Here is a 21,379-nt window from a genome sequence, read left to right on the forward strand (position 1 = left end):
TCGATTCTCCTGCCTGACTGGCTGTGCTTTTCTGGCACCACACTCTTTGATATTGACTTTGGAGGAAGGAAGTGAATGTACTGTAAGCAACTCTGCAGATGACACAAAAATAAGTCAAAAGGCAAGTTGAGGGGGATATAGTTGACAGAGAGATAATGAGTTTAAGTAAGTGACAAAAAGTTGGCAATAGTCTATGATGTGGGAAAATGTGAATTCGTTCATTTTGGAAGAGAGAATGAATGAACGAAGTATTATTTCAATGGAGAAAAACGACAGAAAGCTGCAACACAATGGGACTTGGGGTACTTGTGCACAAAACTCAAAAAGCGAGCACATACAGTAATCAGGACAGCTAATGGGAATATTACAAGACTTATGTCTTACTGCAACTGTGCAAGGTGCTGGTGAGATCTCTTCTGGAGTACTGTGGGGAGTTTTGGGTTCCTTTATTTAATGATATCATTTCATCAGAGGCAGTTCAGATAAGGCTCACTAGGAGGATCCCTGGTATGGAGAGTATCTTATGAGCAAAGGCTAAACAGTGTGGGACACAACTGATGAGAGAATAAAAGGTGATCTCATTGAAACATATAGGATTCTTAACAGGCTTTACAAGTAAACATTGAGAGGATGTTCCCCTCATAGGAGAGTCTGGGATCAGAGGATAGAACATCGTCTTGATCTCTAAATTAACAGTCCAGTGATAATCCCACTAGGCCATTGCCTCCCCTTACATTGCAATTCACCCTCTTTCAGTCTGTCAGTGAATTGGAACATCTGTAACCTGTGCATTCTTAGTCACACCTTCCTCACCTAGAGGCCTACACTGAAACTAAATACCTTTTGATATTATGTTTTTTCTCATGGATATTTGCTAATTATCTCCAATTATTTTGTTTCCCACTCATTACTTGAATCTCATTCTTCTCCAAATGTCATTGGAACAGGACAAAGCCATTCTGCCCCTTGAATCATTCACTAAGGTCTCAGTTGATCTGGATCTGACATTCATTCACTGATCTGGATTATGTAATCCCAGATACCTTTCCCAAGAAAATATCCATCAATTTCAGAGTTGAGATTTTTAAATAATTAGGAGTGAAGTTTCAAATGTCTATTCCTCCTTTTATGTGAAGAAATTGCTTCTGGATGTTGCCCTAAACAGTTTGGCTTGAATTTGAGGCCAATGTTCCCTCCTTGTTTTGAACATCTCCACCCAAGAAACTGCTTTAACACCATCACTCTGAGCATCATTCCACCATTTGTGACTATCATTCTGGCTATCGCTGACTACCAATCTGACGATCTTTCTGACTGTTACTGACTAACAATCTGGCTGTTCTATCTATCGCTGTCAATCTGTAATCTTTCTGACTATGACTGACTAACAATCTGACTGTTCTTCTATCTATCGCTGTAAATCTTTTACTGACTAACAATCTGACTGTTGTTCTGTCCGTTGCTGACTGTCAATCTGACAATCATTCTGGTTATTTCTGGCCACTGCTACCTGTCAGTATTTTGTGACCTTTGGGCCCCGACTTAAATCTTTAAATTGTCTCAGGCTACAGGGAACGTGCCAGAGGACTGAAGGACAGGTAATGTGGTTCCACTTTATAAAAAGAATGGTAGAGATAGAGCAGGTATTTATAGCAATGACTCTCACATCAGTAGCAGGAAAAATAGTAAAGGAGAAATTTGATCTCCATTTAGAGAGGCAAGGGTTGATTAGGGATGATCAGTATGGCTTTGTCAGAGGGAGGACATGCCTATAAAATCTAGTAGAATTTTTCAAGAAGGCGACCAATGGCGAGAATGCAGTTGATGTCATTTATATGGATTTCAACAAGGTCCTTAACAAAGTCCCACATGGAATACTGATTAGGAAGGTAAAGGCACATGGGATCCAGAGTAACTTGTCATGTTAGATCCAAAACTGGCTTAGTAACAGGAGACAACAAGTAGCAAAAAAGGCTGTTTTTGTGACTGAAGGTTGGTGTCCAGTGGCATACCACAGGGATCAGTGCTGGGTCTGTTATTGTTTGAGTTACTCATAAATAATGTGGATGAGAATTTGGGGAGGGAACGGGGATGATGCATAAATTTGTGAATGACACTGTTAGCGCAGATGAAATGATATCAGTCCGAGCCCAGAGTGCGGTTCAACAATCTGTAACGTTTATTACTGCAGTAACGCCGGCGGAGACCAACCGAGGTCCGAATCTCGGCTGCTCTGCTGTTCCCCCGAGCAGCTTCATATTATATACTTTTAGTTGTCAGGGTGTGTGGGATTTGAGGATGAATGGGATGATAGTTCCCCATCATCACTGGAGTAGGTGCGAATAGGCTGTTTCCTGCCGTCCCAGGAGAGTTGCAGGGCACGCACAATAGGGTGCTAATTGGTTTATGTAAAATGGGTCCGGGTATTATCTGCTTGTCTCTCTCTGTGAGGGCAGGGGCTAGCACCCCCCTTTGTTCCCTTGGGGTGTTGGTGTGTATTGGTCTGTCTGTTCCTGTCTGGTGGATGCCTGTCCTTTGTGTCAGGGTGGCTCCGTAGCGATGGGTATGGGTGTATTTCAGTCAGTCTCTTGATGTGATTAGGAGATGGGTTTCCATATTTAATTAATTCCGGAGTTTTGGCCCATGAGTCATAGGTAATGTTGGTCTAGTGTGGATTCTATCTGTCCTCTGTCTCCTATCTCCCAGTCACGTGGGCAGACCGGCAGCTGCTGAGTTTTTGTGGGTTTAAAGCTGCGACTGCTGTTTAAAACACAAAAATGAATTCTTATCGTTTCCTGATGTAGGCATAGTCCCGTGGCAAATGCGGGGTGGCTCTGATGCCCGCTTGCAACACAAAGGTTGTTTGGGTGGTTGATGGTGAGGAAGAAGGTGTTAAATTACAGGAGGATAGAAACAAATTAGTCAGATCGGCAGATCAGTGGCAAATGGAATGTATTCCTGATTAATGTGAAATGATGCACTTTGGAAGAAGAAACAAGACAACACTCAATCATTGGCAGGAGATTAGGAAGCTCAGTGGAACAGAGAGGTCTTGGGGTGCTTGTCCCCGAAGAAAGCAGGAGAAGTTAACTGGACAGTTAAGGACACTTGCCTTTATCAGTCAAGGCATAAATTATAAGAGCAGGGAGGTTACATTGGTGCTGTGGAGGACCTTGGTTAGGCACGGCTGGAGTACAATGTGCAGCCCTGGTCGTACACAATAGGAAGGATCCGTGCCATTCTGCACATGCGTAATGTCCCGGCCAGGGTCTCTGTGCCATTCTGCACATGTGTGATGTCCCGGCCAGGGTCTCTGTGCCATTCTGCACATGTGTGATGTCCCGGCAAAGGTCTCTGTGCCATTCTGCACATGCGTGATGTCCCGGCCAAGGTCTCTGTGCCATTCTGCGCATGCGTAATGTCCAAGTCAAAGACTGGAGGAGGTACAGAGGAGGCTCACCAGGTTGTTGCCTAGGATGGAGCATTTCAACAATGAAGAGAGGTTGGATAAGCTCAGGCTGTTTTCTTCGGAGCAGAGACATTTAAGGGCAGACCTGGTACAAGTGTATAAGATTGAGGGGCATGAATAAGGTGAATAGAAAACATCTATTTCCTTTGGCCTAAGGGTCAATAACAAGCAGACATCATTTTAAAGTGAAAGACAGGTGTTTTAGGGGGGATTTGACCATAAGATGATAAGCAATGCGAACAGGAGTAGGCCCTTCAGCCCCTCGAGCCTGCTCCACCATACAATAGGATCATAGCTGAACCAACACTCCTTTTCCCCATAACCCTTAATTCTCCAACTGATTAAGAATCAGTTTATCTCAACTTTAAATATACAGTTAATTCTGGGATAATGCATGTTTCGGCAGCATGAGTTGGCTATAAAGTCGCTGAAGAATTAGGGAATGGTGTTTACAAGAACGCTTACCTCCATTGGCAATAGCGCAATTCCAGGGGGGATCGGTTCGCGTGCTTTATTCTGTGCATATGACGACACCTGTGACGCAAATCTCTGCACCTTTCTGCACATGCTCAAACATCGGTGCCAGTCTTCATGCTGCTCTGTGCATGCATAATGTCCTGGCCAAAGTCTCTGTGCCATTCTGCGCATGCGTGATATCCAGGTCAAAGTCTCCATGCTGTTCTGCACATGTGTGTTGTCCTGGCCAAGGTCTCTGCCATTCTGCACATGTGTGATGTCCGGGCCAAAGTCTCCAAGCCATGTTGCGCACGCATTGTATCCGGCCCAAAATCTCCATGCCATTCTGCACATGAGTGATGTCCCGGTCAAGGTCTCTGTGCCATTCTGCACATGCGTGATGTCCCGGCCAAGGTCTCTGTGCCATTCTGCACATGCGTGATGCCTGGGCCAAAGCCTCCGTGTTATTCTGCGTTTGCGTAATGTCCAGGTCAAAGTCTCCAGATTATTCTGCTCATGCGTGAAGTCCGGGCCAAAGTTGCCATGCCATTCTGAACACGCTTGATGTCCAGGCCAAAGTCTTGATGCCATTCTGCACATGCGTGATGTCTGGGCCAAAGTCTCCTCGCCATTCTGAACACGCGTGATGTCCCGGTCAAACTCTCCACGCCATTCTGCGCATGCATGAAGTCCGGGACAAAGTCTCCATGCCATTCTGAACACACGTGATGTCTGCGCCAAAGTCTCCATGCCATGTTGCACACATGTGATGTCCAGGCAAAAGTCTCCATGCCATGTTGTGCACACATGATATCTGTGCCGAAGTCTCCACGCGATTCTGCGCACATGTGATGTTCAGGCCATAGTCTCCACGCTATTCTGCACATGCGTGATGTCCCGGCCAAAGTCTCCACGCTATTCTGCACATCCGTGATGTCCAGGCCAAAGTCTCCGTGCCATTTTGCACATGCGTGATATCTGCGCCGAAGTCTCTGCACCATTCTGCACATGTGCAATGTTAGCACCAATCTTCATGCCAGTCTGCTCATGCTGCCGACAGAGCAGCTTTCTGTGAGAGGTGCTGTAGAGAAAACAGCTTTCTTACATTTTTAAATGTACTGTGTTAACTTTGCTTTTGTTTTGTTAATAAATATGATTTCAACCTTCACTTAGGCTAAGCTACACTTTGCATAAGGCTTTAGGATGATTTTTGAGTGATTGTGAGTGATATTATGCTGGTCTGCACCAACCCCACTTTTCCCCATTATTCCTACTAAACGATTTTCTATTAACTGCAATGCAGTTTCGCTGGAATGCAACTACAGAGTTATAGGAGAATTACTTGAACACAAGGCTTCTGCCCCAACAGCTCTGTGGCAAGAATTTCCAAACACACTCAATCCTCTGAGAGAAAAAACAATTCTCCTCATCTCTGTCTTAAACTGCGCCCCCCCCCCCCCCCCCCCCCCCCCTTATTCTGAGTCTATGAACACTGGTCTTGGACTCTTCCAGGAGAGGAAACATCTTCTCAACATTCACCTTGTCAAGTCCCTTACGAATTTTATATTTCTCAATGACATCACCTCACATTCTTCTGAGGTAGAGTCCCAAACTATTTAATCTTTGATTTTAAGGCAACCCCTCCATACAAAGCATCATCTTAGTGAACCATCTTTGAATTACTTCCAGTGTAATAATATCTTTTCTAAGTGTTCCCCATACTCCAAGTGTGGTCTCACCACCACCTTGTACAGTTGCAGTAAGGAGGAAGAACCTTTCACTCAGAGGGTGTTGAGAGTCGTTGATGTGGGAAACCTCACAACCTTTTAAAAAGTACTTGGATGAGCACTTGATGTGACATAAGTTAAAAGGAAGGATCATAAAAATTGGGTCTATTTTCTCTCATGTTTATAAGTTTAAGAGGTGATCTGATCGAAGTCTTCAAAGTATTAATGGGAAAAGACAGGGTAGATAATGATAAACTATTTCCACTGATTAGGGATTCTAGAACTAGGGAGCATTATCTGAGAATTAGGGTCAAACCGTTCAGGAGGGATATTTGGAAGTACTTCAAAATACAAAGGATGTAGATGTTTGGAATTCTCTTCCACATTCATCAATGGATGCTGGATCTGTTGTTAATTTTAAGTCGAAATTAGTTAATTTTTTGTTAAGCAAAGGTATTAAGGGATCAAATGCAAATACAGTATATGGAGTTAGGCCACCGAACAGCCATAATTTTACTGAACAGTGGAACAGGTTCAAGGGCTGAATCACCTATTCCTGTTTCTAATTTCCTATGGTCAGAAAAGTGAATGTCCATTGAATACTTGGGCATGATACGTTGGATCCAAAATTGGCTCAGTGACAGGAAACAAAGGGTAATACAGAACAACCTTGATCATCCGAACGAGACAGGCGGGAAGTATTTCAGATAACTGATTGTTCATATAACTGATTGTTAGGATAGTGGATAACATTTTTGAGATCTTGAGAGGATAATCCGAAATTCAGATAATTGATGTTCAGGTAACCAAGGTTTAGATTAGATTAGATTAGATTAGATTACTTACAGTGTGGAAACAGGCCCTTCGGCCCAACAAGTCCACACTGCCCCGCCGAAGCGCAACCCACCCATACCCTTACGTTTATCCCTTACCTAACACTACAGGCAATTTAGCATGGCCAATTCACCTGACCTGCACATCTTTGGACTGTGGGAGGAAACCGGAGCACCCGGATGAAACCCACACAGACACGGGGAGAACGTGCAAACTCCACACAGTCAGTCGCCTGAGGCGGGAATTGAACCCGGGTCTCTGGCGCTGTGAGGCAGCAGTGCTAACCACTGTGCCACCGTGCCGCCCACTGCTTGGATAAAATGAACAGGGAAGAGACAGTTCCCCTCCTGGAGAGGTCAATTACTGGAGGGCAGAGATTTAAAATGATTGGTAGAATGATTAGAGGAAACACAAGAAAATACCTTTTCACGTACAGAATGGTGGGTGTATAGAATTAGCTGCCCCATTTGATCAGTAACCAATCAATTACTGCTTTTATGAAGGAAAGTGGTTTTCAGTGCTGCTCCCTCAATGTTAGGACTCTTTCTTTCATATTAATGACTTAGACTGAAATGAGGGCGGCACAATTGGAAAATTTGCAGACCATACAAAAATTGTCTGGGTAGTTGATAGTGAAAAGGATGGTTGTCAACTGCAGGAATGTCTCACTGGTTTGGTTGAATGGGCAGAAAAGTGGCAAATGGAATTCAATCTGGGAAAAATGGAAGATAATGCATTTGGGAAGAGCAAATGAAGCAAGAGAATACATAGTATACAGAAGAACATTGAGAGGGGTAGAGGAAGTGAGAGACTCTGGAATGCATGTCCCCATATCGTGAAGGTGTCAGAGCAGATACATAAGATGGTAAAGAAGTGATATGGAATACTTTCTTCTGTTGGGAAAGGTCATGAATATAACAGCATGCTAGAATTGACACAGGAGGCTCTTGTAGCACACAGGTACTGTGCCTATCTCTGGGCCAGAGGGCCTTGATTTAAGTTCCAACTGCTTGAGAGGTGTGTCATAACATATCCGAAGAGGTGGATTAAAAATTTTTGTAAGATGCAGGCCTCAGCTGGAGTTTGTGTACAGTTATGTCACCACTTTACTGGAGAGAGTACAGAGAAGAATGTTGCCAGACCTTGAAAATTGCAGCTATAAGGAAATAGGTTATAGCTGTGTTCCTTAGAACAGAGGAGGCTGAAAGGTGACTTCATTGAACTGTCCAAAATAATGAGGGGCTTGGATAAAATGAACAGGGAAGAGACAGTTCCCCTCCTGGAGAGGTCAATTACTGGAGGGCAGGGATTTAAAATGATTGGTAGAATGATTAGAGGAAACACAAGAAAATACCTTTTCACGTACAGAATGGTGGGTGTATAGAATTAGCTGCCCCATTTGATTGTTGAGATGGAAACCCTCAACTCATTTCAGAGGAACCTGAATCTGCCCCAAAGCACTTCAGCTGCATCTGGACCGGAGCTATAAAGTGAGATTAGAAATGGACAGCTAGTTTATTTAGGTGGTAAAACAATGACTGCAGATGCTGGAAACCAGATTCTGGATCAGTGGTGCTGGAAGAGCACAGCAATTCAGGCAGCATCCGAAGACAGGCAAAATCGACGTTTCGGGCAAAAGCCCTTCATCAGGAATAAAGGCAGAGAGCCTGAAGCGTGGAGAGATAAGCTAGAGGAGGGTGGGGGTGGGGAGAGAGTGGCATAGAGTACAATAGGTCAGCCCCCTTGACCATGACCCCACCCCCCATCACCAAACCATCATCTCCCAGACCATACAGAACCTCATCACCTCAGGAGATCTCCCACCCACAGCTTCCAACCTCATAGTCCGGGAACCCCGCACTGCCCGGTTCTACCTCCTTCCCAAGATCCACAAGCCTGACCACCCTGGCCGACCCATTGTCTCAGCATGCTCCTGCCCCACTGAACTCATCTCTACCTACCTCGACACTGTCCTATCCCCCCTAGTCCAGGAACTCCCCACATATGTTCGAGACACCACCCACGCCCTCCACCTCCTCCAAGACTTCCGTTTCCCCGGCCCCCAACGCCTCATCTTCACCATGGATATCCAATCCCTCTACACCTCCATCCGCCATGACCAGGGCCTCCAAGCCCTCCGTTTTTTCCTCTCCAGACGTTCCCAACAGTACCCCTCCACCGACACTCTTATTCGTTTGGCCGAACTGGTCCTCACCCTTAACAATTTCTCCTTTGAATCCTCCCACTTCCTCCAGACCAAAGGGGTAGCCATGGGCACACGTATGGGCCCCAGCTATGCCTGTCTCTTTGTTGGCTACGTAGAGCAGTTGATCTTCCGTAATTACACCGGCACCACTACCCACCTCTTCCTCCGCTACATTGATGACTGCATTGGCGCCACCTCGTGCTCCCGCGAGGAGGTTGAGCAATTCATCAACTTCACCAACACATTCCACCCTGACCTTAAATTTACCTGGACCATCTCTGACACCTCCCTCCCCTTCCTGGACCTCTCCATCTCCATCAGTTACGACCGACTTGACACTGACATCTTCTACAAACCCACCGACTCCCACAGCTACCTGGATTACACCTCTTCCCACCCTACCTCTTGCAAAAATGCCATCCCGTATTCCCAATTCCTCCGCCTCCGCCGTATCTGCTCCCAGGAGGAGCAGTTCCACCATAGAACACACCAGATGGCCTCCTTCTTTAGAGACCGCAATTTCCCTTCCCACGTGGTTAAAGATGCCCTCCAACGCATCTCATCCACATCCCGCACCTCCGCCCTCAGACCCAACCCCTCCAACCGCAACAAGGACAGAACGCCCCTGGTGCTCACCTTCCACCCTACCAACCTTCGCATAAACCAAATCATCCGCCGACATTTCCGCCACCTCCAAACAGACCCCACCACCAGGGATATATTTCCCTCCCCACCCCTCTCCGCCTTCCGCAAAGACCGTTCCCTCCGTGACTACCTGGTCAGGTCCACGCCCCCCTACGACCCACCCTCCCATCCTGGCACTTTCCCCTGCCACCGCAGGAACTGTAAAACCTGCGCCCACACCTCCTCCCTCACCTCTATCCAAGGCCCCAAAGGAGCTTTCCACATCCATCAAAGTTTTACCTGCACATCCACTAATATCATCTATTGTATCCGTTGCTCCCGATGCGGTCTCCTCTACATTGGGGAGACTGGGCGCCTCCTAGCAGAGCGCTTTAGGGAACATCTCCGAGACACCCGCACCAATCAACCAAATCGCCCAGTGGCTCAACATTTCAACTCCCCCTCCCACTCTGCCGAGGATATGGAGGTGCTGGGCCTCCTCCACCGCCGCTCCCTCACCACCAGACGCCTGGAGGAAGAACGCCTCATCTTCCGCCTCGGAACACTTCAACCCCAGGGCATCAATGTGGATTTCAACAATTTCCTCATTTCCCCTTCCCCCACCTCATCCTAGCTTCTAACCTCCAGCAACTCGATCCCCTGACCTGTCCGGACTTGTCCGACCTGCCCAGCTCCTTTTCCACCTATCCACTCCACCTTCTCCTCCCTGACCTATCACCTTCATCTCCTTCCCCACTGACCTATTGTACTCTATGCCACTCTCTCCCCACCCCCACCCTCCTCTAGCTTATCTCTCCACGCTTCAGGCTCTCTGCCTTTATTCCTGATGAAGGGCTTTTGCCCGAAACGTCGATTTTGCCTGTCTTCGGATGCTGCCTGAATTGCTGTGCTCTTCCAGCACCACTGATCCAGAAGCTAGTTTATTTAGCTGACACAGACACAATGGACTAAATATCCCCCTTCTGTGCCATAAACATTTGATTGTTTTATCTGTTTGTGCTTTCCTTTCCCATGACTCTCTTTATCTTATTTACTGTTTCATTTTACCTGATTTCTATTTCTATTTAATCCACAGAATAAATACCCAACAAAGTACAGTGAATCAATGAACACTGTGCTGGTACAGGAACTCCTTCATTTTAACCGTCTGATATCCATAATCAGAACCAGTCTGACAGACATCAATAAAGCAATTCAAGGTTTGATTCTCATGTCCAGCCAGCTTGAAGATATCTTCAACAGCATGATTGTAGGCAAAGTAAGTCATTGGGATAATCATAACCTACTAGAATCATTTTAATTTTGGGAGATCATGGGGAAAGGTGGACATCAAATGAGAAATCTGTCAACATAAATTTCTAACAGAGAAACCATGTTTAACTAACTTGCTGGAATCTTTTTGAAGAGGCTTGATGAGGGTTATGCTGTTGATGTGGTGTACACGGATTTTCAGAAGGTGTTTGATCCAATGCCACACAACAAACCTGTGCGGAAAGTTATAGGTCAGAATATAAAAGGGACAGTGGCACCACAGATACAAAATAGGCTGAGTGATAGGAAACAGAGATTCATGGACAATAGATATGTTTCGGGCTAGCAGGAGATTTGTACTGGAGTTCCACAGAGACCCTTGGACCCTTGCTATATGTATTAATGATCTAGATCTGGATTGCTTTCTGCGCCATAACAACTTTGTGATTCTGTGATCTGATTTAGTTCCTTTCCCTGTCACTCTGCCCCTCCTCATCTAACTCCTCAAAACACATTGTCACTAGTGGATAATGGGGACAGTATGATATTATGGAGACAATGTGGAGTTCACTATCTCACTAATTGATAATGGAGACAGTGTGGAGTTCACTTTGTCACTAATTGATAATGGAAACAATGTGGGGTTCACTTTGTCAGTATTGGATAATGAAGAGACAGTGTGAAGCTCACATTTTCACAAGTGGATAATAGAGATAATGTGAAGGTTTGAGTCAAAAAGCGTGGTGCTAAAAAAGCACAACCCACCAGGCAGCATTTGAGGAACAGGAGAGTCGATGTTTCAAGCATAAGCTCTTCATCAAGAATGCGATGAAGCACCAGCACCACACTTTTTGACTCTGATCTCCAGCATCTGCAGTCCTATTTCTCCCATAATATTGTCACAAATGTAATTTTTGTAGAATTGAAAATGTCACTAATTGTTAAGGGAGACGGTGTGGGATTCGCATTGTCGCTAGTGGATAATGGTGACTGTGCGGAGTTCATATTGTCACTAATGGATAATGGAGACAGTGTAGGGTTCTCATTGTCAGTGTTAGGTAATGAAGACAGTGTGATGTTCACATCGCTAATCAATAATGGAGATAGTGCGGAGTTCATATTGTCACTAATGAATAATGGAGATTTCAAAATAACAGTAGTTTAGAATACAAATGGTGTGGAGCTCACATTGTCATTATGGATAATGGAGACTATGTGGATTTCACATTGTCACTAATGGATAAAAGGGGACAGTGTGAATTTCTGTTTGTCACGAATGAATAATGGAGATAATATGGGTTCCACAGAATTGGTTCTGAATTTTGTCCATTGCTTAATCTTGCAGGTACCCTCCATGTGGTCAGCAAAGTCCTACCCATCACTGAAACCTCTGGGTAGCTACATCACTGACCTCCTCTTTAGAATTCAGTTCTTTCAGGTACAGATAAAAGTAGATCTTTTATAATAAGATCTCTCTCAGGAATTCTCTTTACATATTTGTCCACATCAGTCTCCTTTACAATCCTGTCTCTGTAATATTGCCTTTTTTTGGATCATTGTAAATTTATTTCTGAATATACTGTGTTTGTCATCAGGAATATTGCTTCATTATGTGTTTGTGTTTGTTTTAATCTCTCTTTTGTTCTGATGAATTTCAGACCTGGATTCACAAAGGAACCCCAATTGTTTTCTGGATCTCCGGATTTTACTTCACTCAGAGCTTCCTGACAGGTGCTATCCAGAACTATGCACGGAAATATCGAATCCCAATAGATCATCTGGGCTTCCAGTTTGATGTGACTGACCAGGATCATGACATGCCAGTTCCACCAGTAACTTTCTAACTGCAAAACAAACATTTTCATTGAACCACGTTTATTTTCTACTCTGTTGCAGATCCTCTCTCACTTTCTGATCATAGATCTCAATGTCTTACCATCTCCCCAGGGTTGAAATCTGCACCACTCCACAGCTCAGCCTCACAGACAATTCCACAGTCTAACTGTACATTGGCCATTGTCGGGAGCTGAATTCCTTGCCCATTCTCTGAAAATATCTCACCACTTCAGTGGAAGCCTCGGGAAATTTCTGGATGTGCAGCAGATATTCCGGAGAAAATCATGAGAATGAATGCTGCTAAGAGTTTAGTTCTTTGACTTGTACAGAGTGCATATTTGGAGCACTCTCTCCACACAGTCTCACTGACCTGCTGCTGATTAAATAACAGAATATTCCTTCAAATACATTTTGGAAAGATTGAAGCCATTCTTTTCTGTTACTGTCACTAAAACCATTTCCTAGAAATTAACACGGTGCATGTCCCTGTCCCTGTCCCTGCCGTGACTGAACCAGAATGTTCGCTGACTGGACATCCAGAGCTGATCTTCTGATTGTATGCTTGCTCCATCAGCATTGCCAGCTATTCGTACTTCAATTCGATGTCTCATCGCCACAGTGCGGCAGCTCCCCTACTGTTCCATCCCTCACCCATAAATTAGAACATCAAAGAATCTGTATTCAGTACAGGATAGGGTGGAGCCTCCCAGGTGTGGCTTGCTCACATTCCAGCTCCCCACTACCAAATGCCATGCCTCCAACCCCCACTTCCAGTGCAGTGAAAGAGCAGCTCGGCATCAACCTGACGCTGAGTTTTGTGGGGGGTTCCGAGACCCTCCTTTTCAGCGTGAAACTAGCAGCACAAGCAGAAGCCACCCAGTATCTGAGAGCTGCAATTGAACCTCAGACTGATGCAAACTCACTTGGACTGCAAACATCATAGCTATGTACATCAGAGCTAAAAATGACTGGCAGTACCCAGCAAGCTGTGCCCAACACGTTGCTACAATTGCTGGTGGAGAGGCAGGGAGGGTAGGGAGTGATGGTGCCACAGTGGATCAGGGACCAGTTACCCCGTCTCAGAATGAACTACTAATCCTCCTATTCCAGCCACTGTCCCAGTGTCCACTGTTGCCAATCAGCCAACCAAGCCAGACTGCTATTGCCCATATTGAGGTACACCAGTCCAAAGCCAGTCCCTCTCGATCCAGAGCTGTTTGTCCCACAAAGCTCCCTGTAATCTGCCCTGGTGAGAGTCAGTAGCCAGGCTGCAGTTATTGGGGAAGCAGTGTGGAAGCATGAGAAAAGAAAGTAAACTAAGCAAAGTATTAGGACTGAGGACAGACAAGTCCCTCCGGGCCTGATGGCCTCCATCCTAAGGTATTAAAGGAAGTGGCGGTGGAGATAGTAGGGTACAATATTCCAAAATTCCCTGGACATGGGAGACTTTCCAGTGGATTTGAAAATGGCTCTTATTCAAAAAGGGAGAGAGGCAAAATATGGGCAATTGCAGACCAGTTAGTTTAACATCTGTTGTTATGAAAGTGTTAGAATCAATTATCAAGGAAGCAATATCAGGACATTTGGAAAGTCAAAATGCTATCCATCAGAGTCAGCATGGTTTTATGAAGAGCAAATCATGCTTGACTAATTTGCTAGGGTTCTTCGAAGATCCAACAAGCATAGTGGATAATGGGGATTCTGTAGATATAATGTATCTGGACTTCTGGAAGGTGTTTGGTAAGGTACTGCACAAAAGGTTAATTCACAAGGTTGGATCATATAGGATTAGGGGTAATTTATTAGCTTGGATAGGTGACTGGCTGATGATCAAAAGACAGCGGGTCGGGATAATGGGTTTTTTTCAGGATGGCAAGATGTAACTGGTGGGGTGCCCCAGGGTTGGGTCCTTGGAATCAACTATTTATAATCTACATTTAATACAGGGATAGAAGGTCTATAGCCAAATTTGTGGACAACACAAAAATAGGCGGGATGGTAAATTGCACTGAGGAAATAAGAACCTTACAAATGAATATAGATGGATTAGGAGAGTGGGCCAAAATGTGGCAGCTGGAGTTTAATGTGGATAAGTGTGAGGTCATGCATTTGGATTGAAAAATGGGGACGCAAGCTGTTATCTTAATGGGGAGACACTTTGGAGTGCTCTGGTGCAGAGGGATCTAGGTGTACTTGTTCAAGAGTCACAGAAAACTAGCATGAGCGTACTGCAGGTCATAAAGAAAGTGAATGGAATGTTGGCTTTTATAGCGAAAGGAATAGAATATAAAAGTAAGGAAGTATTGTTACAACTGTACAAGGCATTGGTGAGACTGCATTGTGCACAGTTTTGGTCCCCTTATTTGTGGGAACATGGAGTGGTAATGCAGACAGTTCAGATGAGGTTCACAAGATTGCTGAGGGGTTTGTTGTATGAAGAAAGGTTAAACAGTTTAGGCATTTACTGTCTGGAATTTAGAAGAATGAGGGGAGATCAAATTGAAGTATTCAAGATAATAAAAGGTGTGGATAAAATAGATGTGGAGCAGATGCTTCCTCTTGTGGAGCATTCTAGGCTGAGAGGTCATAGTCTTAGGATAATTGGTAGTAAATTTAAAACAGCGTTGAGGAGAAACTATTTCTCCCAAAGGGTTGTGAATCTGTGGAATTCTCTACCCCAAAGTAGGTGGGTGCTGGGACAGTGAGTAAATTTAAGGAGGGGTTAGACAGATTTTTAATTGATAGTGGGTTGCAGGAAAATGGGGGTAAGGAGCATATCAGCCATGACCAAATGCGGAGCAGACTCAATGGGCCATATGGCCCAATTCTGCTTCTTTACCTTATGAACAGAAAAACATAGGTAGATTAGATTACTTCGAGTGGAAACAGGCCCTTCGGCCCAACAAGTCCACACTTAACCTCCGAAGAGGAACCCACCCAGACCCATTCCCCTACATTTACCCCTTCACCTAACACTACAGGCAATTTAGCATGGCCAATTCACCTAAGCTGCACATCTTTGGATTGTGGGAGGAAACCGGAGCACCCGGAGGAAACCCACACAGACACGGGGAGAATGTGCAAACTCCACACAGACAGTTGCCTGAGGGGGGAATTGAACCCAGGTCTCTGGCGCTATGAGGCAGCAGTGCTAACCACTGTGCCACCATCAATAGACTGTACATTGTCTGTGAGCTTTGATTCCATGTTACGCTGTTTCTTGGCCACATTCCTAATTTTGGCTCATGCCCAGACTTTGGTAAGAAGGACTTTGCAAGGTCAACAGGATTGACTGTAGTCATTTCCCGTACATTGTTCAATGTTTGATTAGATTAGATGTGGAATCAATTAAAAATCTGTCTACAATGTGGAAACAGGCCCTTTGGCCCAACAAGTCCATCCCAACCCTCTGAAGAGTAACCCACCCAGACCTATTCCCCCTGACTAATGAACCTTACACAATGTGCAACCTAGCATGGCCAATTCACCTGAACTGCACATCTTTGGATTGTGGGAGGAAACCGGAGAACCCGGAGGAAACCCACACAGACACGGGGAGAAAGTGCAAACTCCACACAGACAGTCGCCCAAGGTGGGAATCGAACCCGGGTCCCTGGCGCCCATTGTCTGGTTTCATTCCTTTTATCAGACTTTGGAGTAATTTGATACAATGGAGTGCCCTACTGGGCCATGTCAGACAGCATTTAAGAATCAACCACATTGCTGTAAGTCTGGAGACACATGTAGGCCAGACTGGATAAGGACAGCAGATTTCCTTCCCTGAAGGACATCAGTGAACCAAAGGGGTTTTAATGACAATGGTTTCATTGTTATCATTAGATTAATACATCTAGAAATAATTCAAATTCTGCTATTTGCCCTGGTGCAATTCAAACCTATGTATCCTGGGACCCTGGATTACAAGACTAGTGATAATATTATGAAGCCATCATTTTCCTATGTAAATATGGGTATATATTGTTGTTTTCTTTTTCACTTTAGACTGATGGAGTTTATATTAATGGTCTTTACATGGAGGGAGCAAAATGGGATCGAAAGAAACACAGGATTGGAGAATCACTTCCCAAAGTTCTCTATGACAACCTACCAATTGTATCCTGACCTTTGATTGTTAGAACCACATTTATAAATGTTTCACAAAGTTCATGGAAGGTGCTAGCTATGAAGAGAGGTTAAGTAGGTTAGGATTGTTTTCATTAGAAAAAAGGAGATTGAGGGGGTCCTGATTGAGGTTTACAAAATCATGAAGGGTATAGACAGGGTGGATAGAGGCTAGTTTTTTCCCAGGGTGAAGGATTCAATACGAGAGGTCATGCGTTCAAGGTGAGAGGTGAAACATTTAAGGGCAATATACACAGCAAGTACTTTACACAGGTGCCTGGAACGCATTGCCAGCAGAGGTGGTAGAGGCAGGCACGGTAGATTCATTTAAGGTGCATCTGGACACATGCATGAGTAGGTGGGGAGCAGAGGGATACAGATGCTTAGGAATTGGGTGACAGGTTTAGCCAGTGGATTTGGATCAGCTCAGGCTTGGAGGGCTGAAGGGTCTGTTCCTGGGCTGTAAATGTTCTTTATTCAGTTAAGACAAGTAAATGCACTGACTTTCTTCTTCGTTCATAATATTGCTGACAAATCCAGTCATTATTACCCTTCTCCAATTATTCAGTCTGAAAACTTTATCCAGTGAAAGGAGTGTGAGACAAGCAACAGCTTTGTCCTGGATTGAAGCTGTCAAGCTTGATGAGTGTTGTTGGAGTTGGGGAGAAAGTGAGGTCTGCAGACGCTGGAGATCAAAGCTGAAACTTTATTGCTGGAACAGCACAGCAGGTCAGGCAGCATCTAGGGAACAGAAGATTCGACGTTTCGGGCACATGCCCTTCTTCAGGAATGAGCAGAGAGTGTTCAGCAGGAGAAGATAAAAGGTAGGGAGGAGGGACTTGGAGGAGGGGCGTTGGAAATGTGATAGGTGGAAAGAGGTCAAGGTGAAGGTGATAGGTCGGAGTAGGGTGGAGGCGGAGAGGTCAAGAAGAAGACTGCAGGTCAGGAAGGCGGTGCCAAGCTGGAGGGATTCGGCTGAGACAAGGTGGGGGGAGGGGGGATGAAGAAACTGGTGAAGTCCAAGTTCATCCCCTGTGGTTGGAGGGTTCCCAGTCGGAAGATAAGACGCTCCTCCTCCGACCGTCGCGTTGTTGTGGTTTGGCGGTGGATGAGTCCAATGACCTGCATATCCTCGGTGGAGTGGGAGGGGGAGTTGAAATGCTGTGCTACAGGGTGATTGGGTTGGTTCGTCCGGGTGGCCCAGAGGTGCTCTCTGAATCGCTCCGCAAGTAGGCGGCCTGTCTCCCCAATATAGAGGAGGCCACACCGGCTGCAGCGGATGCAGTAGATAATGTGGGTGGAGATGCAGGTGAATCTGTGGCGGATATGGAAGTTTCCTTTGGGGCCTTGGAGAGAAGTGAGGGGGGAGAGGTGTGGGCGCAAGTGTTGCACCTCCTGCGGTTGCAAGGAAAGGTGCCGGGAGTGGAGGTTGGGTTGGTGGGGGGTATGGATCTGACAAGGGAGTCGCGGAGGGAGTGGTCTCTACGGAAAGCTGATAGAGGAGGGGAGGGAAATATATCCTTGGTGGTGGGGTCCGTTTGGAGGTGGCGGAAGTGACGGCGGATGATGCGCTGTACATGGAGATTGGTGGGGTGGTAGGTGAGGACCAGTGGGGTTCTGTCCTGGTGGCGGTTGGAGGGGCGGGGCTCAAGGGCGGAGGAGCGGGAAGTGGAGGAGATGCGGTGGAGGGCATCGTCGATCACGTCGGGGGGGAAATTGCGGTCCTTGAAGAAGGAGGCCGTCTGTGTTGTGCGTATTTTGAACTGGTCCTCCTGGGAGCAGATGCGGCGGAGACGAAGGAATTGGGAGAATGGGATGGCGTTTTTACAGGGGGCGGGGTGGGAGGAGGTGTAGTCCAGGTAGCTGTGGGAGTCGGTCGGTTTGTAGTAGATGTCCGTGTTGGAGTTGCACTTGTCAAACCTGACAATATTCCAACACAGCACAAGGTTATCCTGGAATTGTATAAAACAATGGTTAGGCCATAGTTAGAATATTATGTGCAGTTCTGGAGTCCACATAGTAGGAGGGATGTGATAGCCCAGGAGAGATTGCAGAGGAGATTCACAATGCCTGAGCTGGAAAGTTTTAGTAATGACCAGAGATTGAATAGATTAGGGTTGTTTCCCTTGGAGCAGAGAAGACTGAGAGGGACATAATTGAGATGTGTAAAATTATGAGAGGCATAGACAGAGGAGATGCAAAGGAACTTTTCCACTTGGTGGAGAGGCCAGTGATTGGGGGCAACGACTTAAAGTAAGGGACGAGATTAGAGGAGATGCAAAGATAAACCTTTTCACCCAATGGTTGGTGGGAATCTGGAACCCATTGGTGGGAGAGGCTTGAAACCCTTCCTCTGCAGAAAGTGACATGTAAGGCTATAACTTGTTCCCTCTTTTCTAGGGATGTAACCCATTTCCATAATATTGATCTTTTTCTTCCACTGGTCACATGGTTTAGATACCATTAGAAGATAATCATACCTGGCAATAACATTAGAAGATAATCATACCTGGCAATTTATACTTGCTTTCTGGCATTTTCCATGAGGCCACTAGAATTGTAGTTTACTGTCTGAGAATGTTTATTTTATTTCTAATCATTAAATTTGGGCAGTCATCCTTTGCTACCATGTTATAAACTTAGAAAGCCCGATGTGTTGAAGAATATAGAGTGCTAATCTTTATCTGCTAGAAACATTTATTTACAAAGATACACATTACAGGCATGCACCTACAGATTCCTGAGGAATGGCTCTTGCCTGAAACGTCGATTCTCCTGCTTTCCTGATGCTATCTGACCTGCTGCGCTTTTCCAGCACCACATTCTCGACTCTGATCTCCAGCATCTGCAGTCCTCACTTTCTCCATACACCTACTCACCCTACAATCACACAATACCAGGCCTCCATGCTGCCTTGTATTTGTATGGTTGGCCCGATAGAGTTTCTGATTAATGGTAACTCCCTAGCATGTTGATGGTGGATGGTAATGCTGTTGAATGTCAAGGGAAGATGATTAGATTCTCTCTTAGTAGAGGTGTGCACCATTGTCTGGCATTCTGATAAACCCTGCCTTAATGTCAAAGAAAGCATAGCCATGGCATGTATGGGCATCAAGACCTTACAAAGTAAATGGTCAGGTTGTTCCATGAGCAATGGAGTTGAAGATGCCCAGCCACAGATACTCAGTCACTTACATGTGAGCACAATAGAAAAGAAAATCCAGGTCCCGCAAAAAAAAAACTCTAGGCCACTGCTGCCCTGGGAAAACACCCTGCACATTGGCAATCCCTGCACCTAACACAGTCCAATCCTCATGGCAGAACTTGGGAAGCTGCACTTGGAAAATACATTTGGTTTCCCACAGCCCACCAGCCAAATGCAAATACTGCTGCATGAGGAGTAGTCACATCACTCCCACAATAAGCAAGGTCAGAACATTTCATTGATTGGTTACTGAAAGTCCAAATAGTTCCCACTTCTGGACAGGGGATAACGAAACATTGTCAGGTGAAATTCACTGGGTGGATTTTGTACATTTCACTGCAGTTCCTGTGGGATTGGCCTGAATATACTAGGCAGCATGAGCGAGGAGTGGGTTAAAGAGAAGAGGAAGTATTGAGTCTAACATTGGAATTCTACAATGTGACCGACTCTGGGTTATCGGTGCCTCTTGATATGATCATTTCTTTACTCTCTTTGCTGGTACTCACCCTTAACTAGTTCAATCAGATATGGCTCAAACCAGGTGAAAAGCTATCATTTAAAGAGGAATCTGTTTATGGATGTCCAGGTAAAAATGTGCACTTTTACTTCTAATGCAACCCTTGTCTCGAAGATCATGCTTATAATAACAATCCATTTATAGACAACAACATCCTTTTACAGTTAAGTCACACTGTTGATATCTTCACTATTTGTGACCATTTACCTGTGCAAAGTCTTTTGCACATAATGTCAATGTTCACTTATCCCTAATTTTTAGGAAATATAAAATATAGAGATGGATGCAATAATGTTGTTCTCAAATGGTTCTGGATTTCTGAGACTGAGACATTTTATGTTCGCTGTCTAGTTGTTGGTGTCATGGGGCTTCTTAATATCCTCTTCAAGAATTCATCAACAAAAACAGATTTTCAGTTCACTTCTGTTCATGTGACCTGGCTCCCTGGTTTGTTTTCATAATGATAGTGAATCCACTGCTCACGCATGGGATGTGCTGAGAACATACTCTCTCAGTTTAAACATTGGCTTGAATTAGCAGAGATGTTTTAGCGTTACACAGAAGCAGGAAGCAATGTGAAACTGAGCAAGATCAATAAGCCTTTCTGACCCAGAGAAGCTGGGATTAATTTTTGTTTTGTTTTAGTTTATTTCACTATTTCTTCAGTAACATTTAATTTTTTTAAAAGTACCAAGTGAATGTTATCTTGCACTGAGGGCTGTGGATATTACCATTTCGAACAGTGGGAACATATGCAGCTGACTCCAGTGTTTGCTGTTTGTGTGATTCACTGTTTGCAAGGTTTTCCACAAACAGTAGGGACTTTACCATTTAAATAAATGCTTTCACAGAAAAATAATCAAACATTGAAAGAGTTACAGCTTATAAAAACCGGGGCTGAGCCAGAAGAGGAAGTGAAAGGCAGGTGACCAAAGGCCTGCTCAAAGGACAAAGGTGGCTTTTAAGAAGATTCTTCAGAGTGTTGAGGGACAGGCGGGGGATGACAGAGTTCAGAGAATGGGCCTTAAATGACTGGAGGCATGGCTGGCAATGCTGTGTGGAGGTGTAAGGTGTAGTTGAGTTTAGGAGGTATGAAGCCTTTTTCTTCTCA

The 21,379-nt window shown here is 45.1% G+C and overlaps 1 protein-coding gene across 2 annotated transcripts in view; it reads left to right on the top strand.

Moving 5' to 3' along the window:
• The window catches only part of LOC122561437 (dynein axonemal heavy chain 3-like), a 557,691-nt gene that overhangs the window by 531,488 nt on the left and 4,824 nt on the right, over positions 1-21,379 (top strand). For both annotated transcript variants that reach the window (XM_087999740.1, XM_087999741.1), the window contains 5 exons: positions 10,413-10,595; positions 11,934-12,026; positions 12,247-12,420; positions 16,427-16,537; positions 20,277-20,337. In XM_087999740.1, the coding sequence (XP_087855866.1) occupies positions 10,413-10,595; positions 11,934-12,026; positions 12,247-12,420; positions 16,427-16,537; positions 20,277-20,337 (622 nt within the window). The remainder of the gene's footprint in view (positions 1-10,412; positions 10,596-11,933; positions 12,027-12,246; positions 12,421-16,426; positions 16,538-20,276; positions 20,338-21,379) is intronic.

The sequence above is a fragment of the Chiloscyllium plagiosum genome, unplaced genomic scaffold (genome assembly GCF_037043375.1).
Source record: "Chiloscyllium plagiosum isolate Xiang-an unplaced genomic scaffold, Cpla_swu_hap1 HiC_scaffold_23, whole genome shotgun sequence".
Classification (NCBI taxonomy): Eukaryota; Metazoa; Chordata; class Chondrichthyes; order Orectolobiformes; family Hemiscylliidae; genus Chiloscyllium; species Chiloscyllium plagiosum.